This window comes from Trichomycterus rosablanca, chromosome 5 (genome assembly GCF_030014385.1).
Source record: "Trichomycterus rosablanca isolate fTriRos1 chromosome 5, fTriRos1.hap1, whole genome shotgun sequence".
Classification (NCBI taxonomy): Eukaryota; Metazoa; Chordata; class Actinopteri; order Siluriformes; family Trichomycteridae; genus Trichomycterus; species Trichomycterus rosablanca.
In genome coordinates, this window is record NC_085992.1 from 30857633 (window position 1) to 30876933 (window position 19301).

At 38.7% G+C, this 19301-nt stretch overlaps 1 protein-coding gene across 1 annotated transcript; it reads right to left on the reverse strand.

Annotated features, from left to right (window-relative positions):
• Nucleotides 1-14895: 14895 nt before the first annotated feature.
• Nucleotides 14896-18315, reverse strand: epcam (epithelial cell adhesion molecule). Its single transcript, XM_062995049.1, has 9 exons — nt 18087-18315; nt 17415-17516; nt 17064-17322; nt 16920-16985; nt 16773-16836; nt 16483-16572; nt 16185-16382; nt 16048-16092; nt 14896-15623 (listed from the first exon to the last, which is right to left on the reverse strand). The coding sequence occupies exons 1-9, from the start codon at nt 18142-18144 to the stop codon at nt 15597-15599; spliced, it is 909 nt and encodes a 302-aa protein (XP_062851119.1). The 5' UTR covers nt 18145-18315; the 3' UTR covers nt 14896-15596.
• Nucleotides 18316-19301: the final 986 nt, after the last annotated feature.

Below are 19301 nucleotides of genomic sequence, written 5' to 3' on the forward strand. Positions count from 1 at the left end.
AGCTTATTATTATTATTACTGCCGTATTTTTGTTGCAGTTTTTGAAGCAAAATCACAAAATTCAGCACAAACATACACCAATCAGCCGTAACATTAAAACCACCTCCTTGTTTCTACTCTCACTGTCTATTTTAAAAGCTCCACTTACCATATAAAAACACTTTGTAGTTCTACAATTACTGACTGTAGTCCATCTGTTTCTCTACATATGTTTTTTAGCCTGCTTTCACCCTGTTCTTCAATGGTCAGGACCCCCACAGGACCACCACAGAGCAAGTATTATTTAGGTGGTGGATCATTCTGGTGGTGGTGTGTTAGTGTGTGTTGTGCTGGTATAAGTGGATCAGACACAGCAGCGCTGATGGAGTTTTTAAATAACGTGTCCACTCACTGTCCACTCTATTAGACACTCCTACCTAATTAGTCCACCTTGTAGATGTAAAGTCAGAGACGATTGCTCATCTATTGCTGCTATTTGAGTTGGTCATCTTCTAGACCTTTATTGGTGGTCACAGGACACTGCCCACAGGGCAGGGTTGGTGGACTATTCTCAGTCCTGCAGTGACAGTGAGGTGTTTAAAAACTCCGTCAGCGCTGCTGTGTCTTGTCCACTCATACCAGCACAACCCACACTAACACATCACCACCATGTCAGTGTCACTGCAGTGCTGAGAATGATCCACCACCCAAATAATAGCTGCTCTGTAGTGGTCCTGTGGGGGTCCCGACCATTGAAGAACAGCATGAAAGGGGGCTAACAAAGCATGCAGAGAAATAGATAGACTACAGTCAGTAATCGTATAACTACAAAGTGCTTCTATATGGTAAGTGGAGCTGATAAAATGGACAGTGAGTGTAAACAAGGAGGTGGTTTTAATGTTATGGCTGATCAGTGTAGATCCCAATGTGAAAAGTGTGCTTGTGGAAAAGATTGGACTTCCAGTTTGTGTGACGGCCCAGAAAAGTCAACGTTTTTCCCATAGGGATGAATGAATGTTTGGAAAGCTTCTTTAAGATTCTTAGATGTCACAGAACACACGCTTAACACACGCTTTACACCCGATTCTGCAAGACAGAATGACATACAAAAACTTTAAGCTTGTGCAGTAGTTTTAATCATAACAGTGTGGCTAAATTGTACCTGAAACTATTAGCAAATAAACTAGTGCATCTTTAGATTAGTATTCCTTTTCACGCCAATCTCATTTACTCTTTTCTTTTGGTCCAGGTTATACTTTACTCAGCAGCTAAGAGGAGATATTAAAGAGAATGTCTGCTCTTGGCCTACAAAACTAATCAGATTGCAGCAGGTCATTTCCCTGTAAACAAAGAACTTGCTCTAGAGATGTCCACTCTGCTTGCTTAGGTGTGTCACAGATTCAGCATAAATAGACCTAACACACTATACAATGTACAGCCATCATAGCTAGATTCCCTAGATTCATGCAGCAAGCTATTATCAAATTCAAAATGTCTTTGGTGTCATGTCTAGTTGATTTTGGTTAATATGTTTATAAATTCCCATTGGTGTAGTTTGAAGATTTTCCCAATGCAGCAGAGAAAACGTCCTGGAGAGAAAACATCAATGCAGATTGTGAAGCAGGTTCTGGATAACTTCCACCACAAAGCACTATAGACAAACATGTTCAGAATGGCAGCTGAGGTTGTGACCTTTTCCACATAAGCACAGTGATGGTAAAGTAGTATAAAACATCTTTTTAGGAATTCCTAGAATCAGTGGTGGGGTACGGTAAGCAAAGAAAATAAAAATTCAAGCACAAATCAGACATAAAAAGCTCAAAAGCAACCATGGTCCTGCACCACTCGAAAACAATAGGCATGTGACAAGAACTTGGAAGGGTTGCTAATTCATTGCAGGAAATTCACACTCACACATTCTATAACAGGGCGGGTTGTGCCTAGCCACTGAGGTGCGAGGTGAAGCCCTGCACCTACAAGGAATGTAAATGAACCCAATATACAGAATACTTAACCAATGTAGAACAATACTGTGGCTAAATGTCACAAACAAAAAGGCTAATTTGAAAATAAAGAAGGTGGTCAAAATAACAGAAACAAATGAAATGCACAAATCATCCACAGCCCACAAAGGAGAAAGTGGATACAGGCAGGAAAGAGTGAAGATTTCTTGGAAAAAGAGTACAAAAGGAAACCCAGAACAAACCAGGATTGACAGTAAACTGAAAATAACCGCCACTCCACAGCAAGTATCCACATGTGAGGCCCTCTTCAGATAGGAGAGAGAAAGGAGCCAGATTGGTAGAGTAAAAAAAATGGAAAATATCTTTCAATAAAATATTAAAGCTGGACTATAAAAAGTGGGACATGATGAAATCTGGATGCCTTTGAACTTTAGTGCTGGTAAACTCTACCTTGATAGCTAAGCTGTCGTATTTTGGACACCTAATGATGTGTGTGTTATAGCCTAGCAGTTAAGGTATTGGTCGAATAAGCAGAAGGTTGCTGGTTCAAACCCCACCACTGCCAGATTACCACTGTTGGGCCTCTGAGCAAGGTCCTTAACCCTGAATTGCCTATACTGTAAGTCGCTTTGTTATATTTACAAAGTGCACAATGCAAAGTGCTCAAAGTAATTGAGCATTAGCAACTTAATGTTTAAGTATAGCTTATAGCATAAACCTTTAAGTACAGTATAGTGAGTAAACAGCTTAAATGTTTGAGCATATAGAGTTCTAGTAAAGTGCAATGTGTATACAGTCTTATAAGCTAGTATGTAGATATGCTGAGTAAACTGGGAGCATCTGGTGCTGCTGGTGTCACCAGTTAATCAGCTCATGGGTAAAAACTGTTCTTGAATCTGGTAGTTCTTGCACTAATGTTTCGGTATCTCTTTCTGGATGGCAGAGGTTGGAACAGAGCGGTGTGTAGGGTCAGAGGAGATATTGATGTCTTTTCTTTGGCATCTTGTGTTGTAGGTGTCCTGTAAAAGTGGGAGGGCAGTTGTGCTGATGTGCTGGGCAATTTTTATCAACCTGTGCAGGACTTTATATTCTGCAGCAGTGGTGCTGTCATAACCAATCGTAATGCAGCTTGTCAGGATGCTCCCCACAGGTTGGGGACCTGTAGAAATTACACAGTTCATGGTGCACCACTTTAGGAAGCGTCACTTCCCCCCTATATGGTTCCTCATTGCCCATGATTGTTAAGTGTAAACTTGACAATGGTGTTGGAGCTGTATTTCACTATTTGTGTCACAAACAAGAAATATGATTTTAAATAACAAAACTGGATAACACTGCAGACTGCATTGTATATAAGGTATTGCTTAATTATGTTAGTATTTCAGGTCAGGGTTGCCATGACCAAATAATTATTTGTATGCTAACATGAATTAACATACTTTTTGTATTCAAATGGACCTTTTCTGAACTATGACTTTGGTAGAGGAAACAGCAAGTTACTCGAAAGAAGATTCTATTAAATGGGTCTCTAACTATATCAATTCCCAAGGTTGCATTCTGCAGTTAGAATGTACTTCACACACAATCTGTAACTTTTTACAGAAATAAAAAACACAACAATAAAAACAAATCAACACTACACATATTCTCTAATAGCTGCTGTAAATAAATTTGGCATGGTTAACAAACAATCCAAGGATTTCTGAGTCTGGCTGTTTTTATATAGCTGGTGGAGAGTGAGACCCTGAAAGTGGGTGTGCATTAATATTTAAATATTTAAAATAGCAACCGCTCCAGGGTACTAAAATAGGAAGTTGCAAAATAATTTGCATTTTTACATGCTCTCTATTTAAGTATAACAATGTATGGGGAACAATACTCATGTTTTTAATTCCCTGTACAAAATAGATTATGAAGTACACAGGGAAGTCACAGGTATTAAACACAGGTGTTATAGAGTGTGTTCGAAAACCTAGTGAGCTCTCTACATAGACAGCCTTTTATGTCATCCTACGCGCGCTCCCGAGAAGAAGGCTGTTCGAATTCTTAGATGCCTTAATATGCTCACTAGTTCGGTATCTAGAACGGGTGAGCATCCAGTACTGCCTTAGTGGTGAAGGCAATCCCAGCATTTAGTACATTTTCAAATGTAAATAAATTATTATTGATTTTTTATTTGTATAAACTTACACAAGTGTCATTTATTTGCAAAATCGGGCTTGTCAGCTAATTTAACCATTTTCAGTACACGGAGGATTGACATGCTAGCGCGCTGTGCCACCCCATCCCATTGGTTTGAATGTCATGATGCTAACTGTGTTAGTATTAGTTAGTAGTAAGCGAAAACTCGAATAACTTGCCTTATAAGTCATTGACTTATTAGAATCCTCTCTACTGAGGTAGCTGCCTATGTAGGCAGTAAGACAGCAAGGCAGCTCACTAGGTTTTCACTCATAGTCCATGTGCTAAACCAAACAACATTATCTCAAAAAAATGCAAAAGCTAAGCAACAGAATCAATTACAGTTAATGAATTACATTAAGAAATGTAATCAAATGTATGAAGTCAATTTACAGAATTTTCATTTTGTATACAATAAAAACAATAATCTCACTCACTCACTTTCTTAACCGCTTATCCAATTAGGGTCGCTGGGGGTGCTGGAGCATATTCCAGCTTTTCAACGGGCGCAAGGCACACAGTAACACCCTGGACGGGGCACCAGTCCATCGCAGGGCAGACACACATACACCCACACATACACTTCAGTCAATTCAGCAATTCAGTCTCTCCAATCAACCTGACTGCATGTTTTTAGATTGTGAGCGGAAACCGGAACTCCCGGATGAAACCCACGCAGGGGAGAACATGCAAACTCTGCACAGAAACGACCCAGACCGCCCCGCCTCGGCATCAAACCCAGGAACTTCTTGCTGTGAGGCGACAGTGCTACCCATTGAGCCACCGTGCCACCCAAAACAATAATCTCTGATTTGTTAATCCTCTTGAACCTTCAACTGACAAAAGTAATAAAAATGACAATGTTGACAATGTAAACAAAATATAAACAAATGTAGAATTTGATGAGTGCAGCACAATAAGAAAAAGTTAAAATGGGGAAAATAATAGTGAAATGTGTATAAAATATTCACGTTACACTGTTTTGAAATATTCAACAATAAGTAAATTGGTAAGAAGTGAGGGCATCATGACTGGAAATAAAAGAAGGATGCACTAAAGGCTTAGTCTTTACTAACAAATATGGGCCGTGGCTCACCCCATCCAGCCAAACTTCTAACGAGAATTGTCAATCAGTTCTAAAAGAATATTTCTTAATGAAAAACAAAGGTGTTTTACCATCTACTGTACAAGATATTGTGAAACGATTCAAAGAATTTAAAACAATCTTAGTCCATGTAGAAACCACTCTTGAATGTGCTGGACCTTCAAGCTCTCAGACAGTATTGCATTAGAAAGGCATACTACTGTGATAAAAATAGCCACATAAGCTCTGTAGTACTTACAGTGTATCACAAAAGTGAGTACACCCCTCATATTTCTGCAGATATTTAAGTATATCTTTTCATGGGACAACACTGACAAAATGACACTTTGACACAATGAAAAGTAGTCTGTGTGCAGCTTATATAACAGTGTAAATTTATTCTTCCCTCAAAATAACTCAATATACAGCCATTAATGTCTAAACCACCGGCAACAAAAGTGAGTACACCCCTTAGTGAAAGTTCCTGAAGTGTCAATATTTTGTGTGGCCACCATTATTTCCCAGAACTGCCTTAACTCTCCTGGGCATGGCGTTTACCAGAGCTTCACAGGTTGCCACTGGAAGGCTTTTCCACTCCTCCATGACGACATCACGGAGCTGGCGGATATTCGAGACTTTGCACTCCTCCACCTTCCGCTTGAGGATGCCCCAAAGATGTTCTATTGGGTTTAGGTCTGGAGACATGCTTGGCCAGTCCATCACCTTTACCCTCAGCCTCTTCAATAAAGCAGTGGTCGTCTTAGAGGTGTGTTTGGGGTCATTATCATGCTGGAACACTGCCCTGCGACCCAGTTTCCGGAGGGAGGGGATCATGCTCTGCTTCAGTATTTCACAGTACATACTGGAGTTCATGTGTCCCTCAATGAAATGTAACTCCCCAACACCTGCTGCACTCATGCAGCCCCAGACCATGGCATTCCCACCACCATGCTTGACTGTAGGCATGACACACTTATCTTTGTACTCCTCACCTGATTGCCGCCACACATGCTTGAGACCATCTGAACCAAACAAATTAATCTTGGTCTCATCAGACCATAGGACATGGTTCCAGTAATCCATGTCCTTTGTTGACATGTCTTCAGCAAACTGTTTGCGGGCTTTCTTGTGTAGAGACTTCAGAAGAGGCTTCCTTCTGGGGTGACAGCCATGCAGACCAATTTGATGTAGTGTGCGGCGTATGGTCTGAGCACTGACAGGCTGACCCCCCACCTTTTCAATCTCTGCAGCAATGCTGACAGCACTCCTGCGCCTATCTTTCAAAGACAGCAGTTGGATGTGACGCTGAGCACGTGCACTCAGCTTCTTTGGACGACCAACGCGAGGTCTGTTCTGAGTGGACCCTGCTCTTTTAAAACGCTGGATGATCTTGGCCACTGTGCTGCAGCTCAGTTTCAGGGTGTTGGCAATCTTCTTGTAGCCTTGGCCATCTTCATGTAGCGCAACAATTCGTCTTTTAAGATCCTCAGAGAGTTCTTTGCCATGAGGTGCCATGTTGGAACTTTCAGTGACCAGTATGAGAGAGTGTGAGAGCTGTACTACTAAATTGAACACACCTGCTCCCTATGCACACCTGAGACCTAGTAACACTAACAAATCACATGACATTTTGGAGGGAAAATGACAAGCAGTGCTCAATTTGGACATTTAGGGGTGTAGTCTCTTAGGGGTGTACTCACTTTTGTTGCCGGTGGTTTAGACATTAATGGCTGTATTTTGAGTTATTTTGAGGGAAGAATAAATTTACACTGTTATATAAGCTGCACACAGACTACTTTTCATTGTGTCAAAGTGTCATTTTGTCAGTGTTGTCCCATGAAAAGATATACTTAAATATCTGCAGAAATGTGAGGGGTGTACTCACTTTTGTGATACACTGTAATTAGCACATATTGCTGCAGCATCCAGAAATGCAAACTATTACTATTACAGAAAGAAAAAGCCAGGCATCAATTGTATGCAGAAATTCAATAGGACTTAAAGACAGTAGAACATGTGCTGTGGTCAGATGAGAAAAATGAACCTTGAGTTCTGTGACAAAGATGAAAAGGATAATCCTGACTGTTATCAGCAAAAGGTGCAAAAGCCAACATCGGCCATGCTAGGGGGCTGCATCAGTGCCTATGGCATGTGTGACTTGTTTGTTTTATTAGGATTTTAATGTCATGTTTTACACTTTGGTTACATTCATGACAGAAACGGTAGTACTCATTACACAAGATTAATCAGTTCACACAAGGTTATTTCGAACACAGTCATGGACAATTTAGCATGTCTTTGGACTGTGGGAGGAAACCAAAGCTCCCGGATGAAACCCACGCAGAAACGGGGAGAACATGCAAACTCTGCACAGAAAGGACCCGGACCGCCCTACCTGGGGATCGAACCCAGGACATTCTTGCTGTGAGGCGACAGTGCTACCCACTTACCACCGTGGCGCCCTTGCCTATGTGAGAAGGTGTTGATGTACCATTGATGTACCACTGGTATAAAGGGATTGGGATATGTTGTCATCTTTTTCTTGAAAGTTCATGGATACTTCAGCAAGACAATACCACGCCTCATTTTGCACATGCTACAACAGTGTGGTTTCATAGGCACAAAATGTGCATGCTTGACAGGCCTGCCTGCAGTCCACATGTTTTTCCTGTAGAAAATGTATAGTGCATCATTAAAACAAGAATCAGACAAGAGTGACCACATAATTTTGAGCAGCTGAAGTTTTGAATCAAACAAGATTAAAGCAATAAATAGTGTTCTGATTTCCCAAGTTATTGAAAATTGTAATTAATATAAATGTTAAAGTAACAAAGATGTACTTCTCTATTGCTGGCATCAAATTCTCAGTTTGTTTATCCCTACAAAATACAATTAAGTTGGTCTAAAAAAATTAGCATTAAATTAAATTAAAATTAAACATTTTACCATTTTATTTTCAGTCAATTAAATAGAAGTTTAAGAGAATTAACAATCAGATTCTTTTTGCTGCATTGTACAAAAAGTATAAACTTAAAATGTAGTTTGTATTTAAATATGTTTACACTAAAATAAAGTAATAAGCCACTCGAGACCGTGCGTTACTGCTATGATTTTATCACGAGGAAAAACAACCTTCCCCGTGATAAAATCGCAGTAACGCACGGTCTCTCGTGGCTTATTGCTTTATTATAAAATGGCGGTCAACATAAAATATAATAAAATACAACAATGTTCAATTCATAAATGTTTTTATTTACAAAAACACTGACAAAAAGCATTCTTCCGTGAAATCAGGTAGTCCATTAACAGTGTTGCTAGGCAACTTGAGGGCGAACATAACATTCACAATAAACATTCCTCCCAAACAGTATTACACTATTTCACTATTTCTTGGACTAAACACCCGCTTAATGATTAGGATTACTGTTTATATTAATCTGGACATTTCCATGTATAGTACATGAGTTAAAATAGTGTTCAACCAAGTTTGTACTTTTTCTTTTCAGTGGCATATTAATATGGAATGATGTGAGGTGATCATAGGTGTGCGTATATCGGGGATTATACAACAGTTAGTTCCGACCTTAAAATCTGATTGGTTGAGAAGCGTTCTACCGTGCTGATATTCGTGATAACAGCACAGCCTTTTCACACCACAACTGTATTACTCCGCTGACGCGTTGCCAGTAACGACAAGCTTCATGCACACAAACACACACGCAGGCGAAGTTTTTTCCTGATCGCGTTTTAAATCCGTTATCTGATATACAATCTAGCGCACTGTGTAGGGAACATAAATCAATTGTCTAATATATTGTCTAGTGCACTATGTAGTGAACATGAATGCGTTATCTGATATACAAGCTGTGTAGGGAACATAACCAATTGTCTAATTCACTATCTAGTGCACTATGTAGGGAACATTAACCCGTGATCTGATACACAATCTAGCGCACTATGTGGGAAACATAACCAATTGTCTAATTCACTATCTAGTGCACTATGTAGGGAACATAAATCCGTGAGCTGATACACAATCTAGTGCACTATGTAGGGAACATTAATGTGTTTGTAACACGAACAGTTAGCTTAATAGCCCAGTTAGCAGCTCCTAAAAGTTCTGTTATCACCCATATCCTTTGGTGTGTGTGGTTTGGTGTGTGAGGTTTTTTATTTCTTTTTTTTCCCTTCGGAGGTTCTTGCCCTCTTCTTCTTGTTCTTCTTACCTCCCTGAAATGAGTTTTTGCAACTTGAGATGTCTGCTTTGTAGTGTTAAACTATATGCCTTTTTAGTCTACTGTGTTAAGGCAGGGTAGGGAATTTTTACCATTGCATAGCAGCAACTCATTCGTTGTGGAACTACTTTTTGGCGGAAGGTACTGTCAATATTAAAGCATATTCAATATGAAATTCAGGGCTTCTTTGATTTATTTTCTTTCTTTATTTTGTAAAAAACTGTCGCCTTCGGCTCGTGCCTGCGTCCAAATCACAGCCGTGATGTTATTCGCGATAACACACTCCCTCTCGTGTTCTATAGCTTAATTTTACAACGGCTTCGAACGCAGCTCAGCCAATCAATTAGGACAGGAACTATCCGTTTTATAATTCAGAACATTCCAAAGTATAGGCTGGATTAAACACTTCCTGTAAAGGAACTGTATGAACATGTTGTAGTTGCACAAACATAAAATGTTTCATTCAAAAGTAAAGAGGAGGACCAAAAGAAATTACAAGCATTCCTGTCTAGGAGGAGCATGTGTTAAATATGAGAACTGTCTTGTAAATAATGTGTGCTCAATTGATAAGATATATATACAAAAATAAATGGATTTACAGAGGCCATGTGATGAAAAGGCGTTCTGTTAAGGGTATTGTGCCCAGTGATTTCAGGGAAGCCAGGCCCACAGCTGTTCTGAACAGGATGAAGTGGGGGTAAAACATAAGAATCAAATGGAAAAAATTAAATAATAATAACAATAATAGTGATAGCAGCTGTGCGACTATTTTTGTTGTTATTTTTGTGTTTATATTTTATTTGTGACTGTCAGATTACTGTTGTTTGAGTTTGGTATGTTCTCTCGGTATTACACTTTGTTTGTTTTACCTATGCATCTGGTTACCACAGTTTTCTTCTACCGCTTAAAAACATGCCAATAGCCGCTCAGGTGGCACAGCGGTAAAGTACGCTAGCTCACCAGAGTTGGGGTTTCGAATCGAATCTCAGCTCTGCCTTTCCGACTGGGCTGGGCGGCTGCATGAGCAATGATTGGCTGTTGTTCAGGGTTAGAGGGTAAGAAAGTCGGCTCATAGGTCCTCATGACTGGTGCGACTGCGGCCCCTGATGGCTGACTGATGGCACCTGCACAGAGCTGAGGAATAATGCTGATGGGGGTGTGGCCCTCCATACACAGTGCCCGTCAAGTGTATGAACTCGACTCGTGCAGGTGAAAAATGCACTATATGTACTGACTGTGCGTACCGGATGGGGCGCATGTCAGTTGAGAGGCGTCCTCAGTCAGCAGTGAAGGGTCGAATCAGTATAGAGGACGCAATCATAATTCATAACGTAATTGGATACGACGTGACTGGGGGATAAAAATTGGGGAAAAAAGAGGGGGAAAAATATGAATTAAAGTAAGTAAATGGATAAGTGATTCCCTTCAATGGATTGGTCACCATCTACATTGTATTTCAACCTGGTACTTTCAGTCTTTCAGCATGCCACTTTTTCAGGAGCAGCTTCTTTCCTGCCACCCTGCCACACAGGCCAGCTTTGTGTAAAGCTTATGAGATTGTCGTCACATGCACAGACTGACCAATTTTAGCCATACAGCCTCTGAAAACTTGGTATTCTAACTTGTGTCCTTCCACTACTTTAAAAGCACATTTTGAAAGCACCTTTCCAACCATGGTTAATTTTTATTCTGAAGTAACCAAAAACACCTGAGTAAGTTTATAATGGTTACTCTAAAGGGTCTAGTTACTTATCCAAGCCAGGTATTTTACTAATTCAATAATAATACTTTAAAAGTTTTAAGAGTGTTACTTTCACTTTAATGATAAGGGTTATAATGTGTAAATAAAGCTGGTAAAAATTAGACTAAATATTTTTATCTGTATGGTATAACATGACAACTACACTACAGACACTGTATTTAAGCATGAAACTTGCTGTATTACAAAGTGACACAAAAAGCACTGGTAGTGTAGGCAAGTGTCAAATTTTTTTTATTTCATTTCATTTTTCATTGTCATCAACCAATTTATCCTGGTCAAGGTTGTGGTGGGTATCATTTTCGGTTCACCTGAAACACTGAGCACGAGGCAGGAATACCCTGGACGTGTGCCTTGCTGTGTGCTGGATGTGTTGAATGTGTTGTTGTGGTATGTTAACTAAACATGTGATGTAATTATTAATGTAATGTTTTTGACAGGGACAGAACCAAAATTCTGATATGCTGCACAGGTTTCACTGTGCCAATAATAGTGGTAATAATAGCGCCAATATTGATGTCAGTATGATGTCCCTCCCACTGTTACCAGTATCTTCTCTCATTGGCTTTTTAGAACCTCCCTTCATTACCATAAAACCAAGAGTGACTCTGTTTCAGAGAAAAGGCTTACCTGTGACACACCCAAACTTGTTTGAACTGGTCCCTGAAACCAGATGCAGTCTGTGTTGGAGAAATGACTGTGAATAACAAGAGCACAAACAAAGGGAAAACAGGAAGAGATTGAATTAGAGCACTACTTGTACTTTCAGTTAATAAGTTGTGTCCTGTAAGATGAAAATCAGTAAACATTGAATGGATTCAAGAACAAAAATATGAAGCTTTTAAAAAGTGTTTTAATATGTGAAATGCTAACTCAGGAACATAAAAAAACAATATTTGCACATGGTTTGTTTACATTTGCATAAATTTAAAGCCATTAAATGTTTTTAGACTCTCGAAACTAGAGGTAGGTCTGTATTGTCTGTAGTTCATGGTTGGAAAGTCACAATGATATTGAGGATTTGAAGTTAGGACTTCCTTTAGAAGAGCCTGTTAATTTTTATTGACAAATTAGTCATTCAGGAGTTTGCAAGTTAAATGTTAACACATTTTTCCATCCAAATTAAATGTCTCACAGCTAAGCAGATACTGAGAGCACAGAAACAGGCCTTGGGCAAAACAAGCCCAGTGTTAACCCTCCGAAACTGGTCAGGCCGGTCAAACCTGATTCCAAACAGCAAACGTGTACTCACGCAGGCTGAACTTTCAGCACTGATCTTTGTGACAGTGTTTTTTTCTTAATAAAGAAGCCCACATTGGATATAATGTTCATTAACTCAACATCAGCCTTTGTTCTGTCACTGACTAGACTCTATTATGACTATGAAGTCTTGTGTACACAGGGCCATAAAAATATTTCATGAAAGCAATACTTTTTTTACACAATTGTGCCACAACCTGGGATTTAAGTTAATTTCAGTAATTCACAAATTAACAATGTTTAGCAGGCACTCGTTTTCCATTAAAGACCAAAAACTATATGAAAATGTTAGCAATTAATAGATATTTTAGCCTTGCTTAGTATTAAGTAGAAACACCCAACATGACAAAAAATGATAAATGCAGACAGAGTGTGAAATGTAATGTTTAAGCATGAGGTTGATTGTAGTTTTTTTTTAATATACAAATTATACTGATAAAAAATTTTTTATGAAATAAAGATTTTGCCCTGTTAGGTTTGGTTTACATAATATGCACTGTTTACACTAACATTTTACTATTTTTAAAATGCACTAAGACAATAAAATATAAACCCCATTTTTAGAAAAGTTAGGACACTAAAATCTGTAATTTAATAATTCACAAAAAGGATAAAGAAAAGATTTTCAGTGTTTCCATGACAGTAATTCTATTTTTAAAATATAAACAAATTTAGGACTTAATACTTGCAACACACTCTAAAAAATGCTGGGACAGTTTACTACTGGGTCACCGCCATTTTGTTCACTTGAACTGAAGATACTAATTGTTGCGGTTTTGTGAGTGGATTTGTTGCACATTCTTGCTTTATACAAAACTTAAACTGTTTAACTGTCTGTGGTTGCAGTTGTCTAATTCTCCTCTTCATGATGTACAATACATTATTAATAAAAAACAGATACAGAGTTCACACGCACTCAATGTCTATAAAGCCACGCCTTGCAAAATGCAGCTCCTGGCATTTACCTCTTGAAATGGACATGGAGTTCCTGGGAGAAGATGTTGTCATGACAGCAGCATACGTCTCTTCAAAATTAAAAGCCTCCACATCAATGGTACCTTCACATATATACAGGTCACTGGGCACTGATGCTCCCCCCATGCCATCATAGATGCTGAATTTTTGCACTTTTCCTTGGTAACAGTCTGGATAATCTTTTTTATTTTTGGCATGTAGAATCTGCCATCCGTTTTCCCAAAAACAAGCTAAATCATGGACTTAAGGTCCATTTCGGATCACACTCGGCTCAAAAGACTCACTGGCATTTCTGCACAGGATCAATACATCCTCTTTGCATACTACAGAGGTTGCATTTCTTGATGCAGAAGCAGACTCCGTTTGTACAAAAATTGCTTAAGAGGCTAAATAGCTGGTGCTCTTTACATGAGCCCTTTTTACTAACCAGCAGCAGTATTTTTGACTCTTAAGTAATATTTTGATTTTCACAAATATTGTCCAGGCATCTAAAGAAGATGGGTTCCTTAAGTTTTGGTGCTCTCAAGGTTTTTAATTTACCACTGTTAACATAGGCTTGCTTATTAGTGGCCTGGGACATTTAATTTGTGACTATATGACAACTTAAAATGTATTACAACATATAAAACATACTTATCAGGAAAAGTGTGAACATTATTAGACCTATTGTATACAGCATTCAGATCTGTGGTGAGTCTGATGTTTTTAACCACAGAAATTAGCCTTATGCAAACACTGCTTTAAATATGCCAGTTTCTAGAAACAGGTGTCACTTGCTGACATTTTCCAGCTGCCTAAAAATAAGAAGTATTTAAAACTGCATTTCAACAAAACAGTGGCATAGGGGTGGTCCTAGGGTTATACTGGGGACACTGGACTCATTACAAACATATTGTCAATATGTTTAAAAGGATTGATACCAGACACCACTACAAATAGGCTTGGGGAGCATGCTAAACTCAAGCTGGTACACAAAAGCAGAGGTCCAAACCCCAAATACCTTGGGTTCTACACACTAGGACCATTTATACCCTCACTATTACTAAACTTTTTTTTTATTTTATTCCAAAAACCAAGTTTGTTTTTTTTTAAACATAGGATATAAAACTATTTGATAAGCAGAGCAACAGCATTCCTAATCTTAAAATAACAGTATATTGGTAGGATGTGTGTGGCACTATGCTATGTTGTCACAAGCAGTATGCAAGTGTGGGCATGCAATAGAGGCCCTAGGGTTCCAATTACAGGCTGGGAACAAGAGGAGGAGGAAAAAACCTATTGTGCTGAAAACCGAGGGGTCATGGTAAAAAAGGGCATAGAACTCACAATGTTGTTTTTCCCACAGGCCAATACTTAGTTCTGGGTTTTAGTTACAGTCCACTGACAATTGCTTAAGTCTAAAACTTGTATCCTGACATTTAGCATGAGAACAGTTTCAATATTACTAAAATGGTTCAGTTTTATAAAACGGTCAAAAAAAAAAGTTTATTTAAAACAATGCAAGAGGCATACATACAAGTACAATCTCAATTGTTGGTTCAGTAACATCCCTGAGAACACAATGCAACCTTCCCCATTTACCCATCTTGCCTAATTGTGCCAGTTATTTTAGCAAGGTTACTTGCTTTCAAAAAAATGTTTTGATAAAAAAAAAAAAAAAAAAAAAAAAAAAGATAAAAGGTAAACTAAAGCTTCACATAAAATTTTAGATGCCTATATACCTTTTGTCAGGCTAGGCACTACAAAGGGTGTGCACATGCCAGTCTGCATACCATAAAACAAGACGGAGCAGATTGCTCTTTAAATCAGTTTGTCGGGGTACACTGGAATTATTGAAGATACAAGACACTATTAATAAACATTTATTTTAAAAAAGGTTTAAAAACTGTACATATTCATTGTAACTGACACTTTAAAAACTAAGACACACTGGCTATGGACAGTAAAACTGAAGCAGAAGTCCATTCCTCTTTAAAGGAGATAAAGGCTGGACTGCCAAATTAAGACAACGTAACAAAGACATCCATGTTATTCAAAAACATTATGGAGCATGTAACAGACACTAATTGTTCAATCCCTTGTTAAAGTTCAACCAACATTAAAACAAGCAATATACAGATGATCCTTGTGCAGACAGAACTGTAGAAGAGATCTTGTCTTTAAGACAAGTTATCCATCTCCCTTGCCTGTTGAGAGAGGGAGGAGAAAAGTTAAATTACAGGTGAAAAGTTTTTGCAAAACAGAAAATGGCTTAAACATTAAATCTAAAAAGCATTTATTCTGATTTATTTACACTTGGAGCCAATGAGGTTCAGCAATACTGATTCTGCAAGTTTGCCAACCTGAACATCACATTTGTACAAAGTCAATATTGGGTTTGACACAGCAATAATTAGCATGCTAGGCTAATTTGGGATTCACCAAGCAATGATGGAATTTATAGTGAGGGTGGGTTATAATGGCATCCAGTCAATACAGCTCTATAATTGATCAAGTGTGTCTTAAAGCCTTTTATTCAAGGTGAAAGTTTGTGCTACCATGCATCTTGGGTGAGCATGGGGTGGGGGCATTAAAAATTAAAACCATGTCATAGTACAAACTAAAACTTACCTGTGCTTTGCTGTACTGGGCCTTCTCTCGTCTGTTCATAAAAAACTGTTGGGGGGGAGAAATCAATTAGTCTAAAACATGAGAAATCATTAATACTATGCAGGTATACTAATATTAATACAAGAGGGTTCACTGACCAAAACAAGGAGGCCTATGACCACAGCCAGGGCAACCACCACAATCACAGCAATCACACCACCAGTCAGTTTCTGCATGGTCATGGTAGGAGGTTTTTCATCCACATAGTAGATCAGGATGTTCTTCATGGGCACTTTGTTGCCTTCAACGCTGACCTCCATTTTGTTTTGTTCCTTGAAAAGGGGCAGGACTTTGACCTAGAACCAAAAAAAAAAAAAAAAAAAAAAAAAAAAAAAAAAAAAATTAATTTTTTTCTAACCATCAAACAATGGCAAGTTAATTGTATAGTGAGCTTACATCTTTCTCCATGTAGTAAGCCACAGTAGCCAAGTCTGTATTATCAGATTTCTTGAGATCCACAAGAATCCTACGAGATGCTTTTTCATACTGAAATACAAAAGGAAGTGAGCAGTGGCTAATTTACAAATTAAACTTAAACTTGTTAATTGATAAAGCCAGATTGTAACAGGGCAGAGGGAAGGAGGAGGTTTATTTTTTTTATAAACAAAGTAGCTTGTTAATAGTCTTGGCCACAAAAGGACCAGACAATAACCAAATCATTTAATTGGGATTTACTCCCTTCTTACCTGAACCTCTTGAATAAAACCCTTAGCCAGGCCATAACGTTCCAGGACAGCATTTTCAAGTCCACTGTGGAGCACAGAGCAAAACATGTCAGATCAGTGCACAGCCAGGAGTTCAAGACTATACACAATTTTAGGATTTATACATACGTTCTGAGTTTGGCACTATCCAAAGCAGCATTAGTTTCATTGTGCGTCAACTCAAGGCGAATCCAGCTAGAAAAAAAAAAAAAAATCGTCAGTGATAAATATCAAAAAGAAAAACACTGAAATTAAACAGCAAAGTACACTTACTTGGTCTCAACTGGCTCACACTTCAGGTTCTTGTCTCCTTTGTCAGATCTGCGGACACCAGCACTGTTCACGCACCAGCAGGTTTCAGTGCCATTGCACTGGATAGCTTTGAAGCGGCCATTATTCTCACACACTGGGTCATAGATCCCATCATTATCCACAATTGCAGTGTCGACTGGCTTACCACCAAAGGTTCTAGTAGACAGGCCGTTCTTGGCACGGTACATTTCAGCCTTCATAAGAAAGCATTTGGGCACCACTACATGGAGGGATGGAGGGGAAAAAGAATTGTGTTCTCAGCTGCTCAAGACAACACTGATGGCAACATGACAAAAAGAAAAACAAACTTACATTTTTCACATTCCAGAGTCTGCTTTACATTGGTATCAATAAAAACCTCACATTTGCATGGCGTTCCATCACAGGTTGCCCACTTCATGGTTTTGCATGTGCCTGCAGGATTAAGGGTTATAATAAGAAAGAGTGCAAAAGTCACACTATAGAGAGGGAATTAAATGAGAGAGGGGAAACTAGTTGGAGTTTAATCCAGCTAAAACAAACTCCTTAAGGGGTGTAAAATATTCAGTTTGATTTAATTTGCTATATGCATCTACTAAACTAGAATTTGTTTCATAAAAGTATCAGCTATATTGAGGACCAAAAGCAGCTTTTGTTGAAGCGTTGGTCACAACAGTTACTAGCTGGAACTGTGCACCAACAAAACATAGTAAGCATTGTGCTACGGCTTGGGTGTGGCACCTGTCGAGGCCATTTTAAGTGACTCACCTAAAGCAAATCAGGTGCAGTGAAACCAGTGTTGAAACTCACCCCTCCCCCACCCAACCGGCTTTAATAACGACTCTCTGCTTCAACTCAACTCTCTAAAGCACCAAGTCACCAAAACCCCCAACGTCGACGTTAACAGTCAAATTGATAAAAAAAAAAAATTCTCAGGGTAATTAAAGGTTTAACATAATTAATCCAACTTTGAAACACAAAGCCGGGTTCGTTTTAAGTACTTACATTGTGCAGAAGCTCCAGCGATAAACGCCACAAGACACAGTGCAAACAAGGCCTTCATCTTCACTCTCAACTCTCTAAATACAAAAAGGTTCTCAAAATATTCCAAAAACACGACACTTATAAAAACAGCGCTTGTTCTTGATATGACTTGTAATTATATCCAAATAACTCGTCCTGAACAGAGAAATATCTTCAAAAAGCCAAAGCGCGTTCACTCTCTATGCCTCACCTTGTTCTGAGCACAACTACCTGTAGTTCTGCACACCTCTCTAATTATACATCCGCGTCTAAGCGACGTCAGGTGCATTCACAATGTGGGCGGCGTCAACTTTTACGCGCTCATCTCATTTCCGAAAAAACCATATATGGCACTACTCCTGTTTCGACCGAACAAGTAAACCAGTTTCGATAAATTACTTTGGAAGGGATCAGGGAAGTGGGACTTTTGGCTACTGTTCTATCTATTTAATAATATCTGTCGGCAGAGAGGCTATTTAGACCAGTGGAGTGTCAGGCCAGTGGCATTCAGGATTATTTATTGTGTTCTTGTGTATCATTATACATTTATGCAAAAAAGGCCGGATCATGACAGGCGCCCAGGTCAAAACTGTACACAAGTCCCAAAACAGAAAACCCAATTTTCGTTAGCCGATAAGGCTACATGACGTTTAAACGTCATCATAACATTTTAACTTATACATCACTTTTTAAATGATAGCACATGTGCAACGCAGATTAATTAAAATAAAACATATATCAGGAAAAATAAGGAGCCAAAAAAGAGCTGTATCCCAAATTTTAAAAAGTGCTTGCTAAAAAGTAAAGAAATGCGGATTGAGGATATAGGCGAGTGAGAACAACAGCAAGTTCCTATTTGATGGTGACCATATTTTGGTTTTCAAAAAAGAGGACACTTGGCAGGATGGCATCATGGGCTAGACAGACACCTGCACTGGGTTAAAAGTTTGGTTCCGGGGGTGGGGGGTTTGGGGGTGGGGGTAATTTCATGTAATTGGTGGCACCATGGCAATGTGTATACAGTGTATAAAGGGTTTTAAATATTTGACAAATGCATTAATAACAATGCAACTATGTTATTATAATTAAACAGCAACTTTTTACCAAAACAAATTTTAACAAACGCATTTATAGTCAGATAATCGTATTACTTTCAATTCAGCATTTAGCCCTAAACAGCAACAAATAAAATAGTTA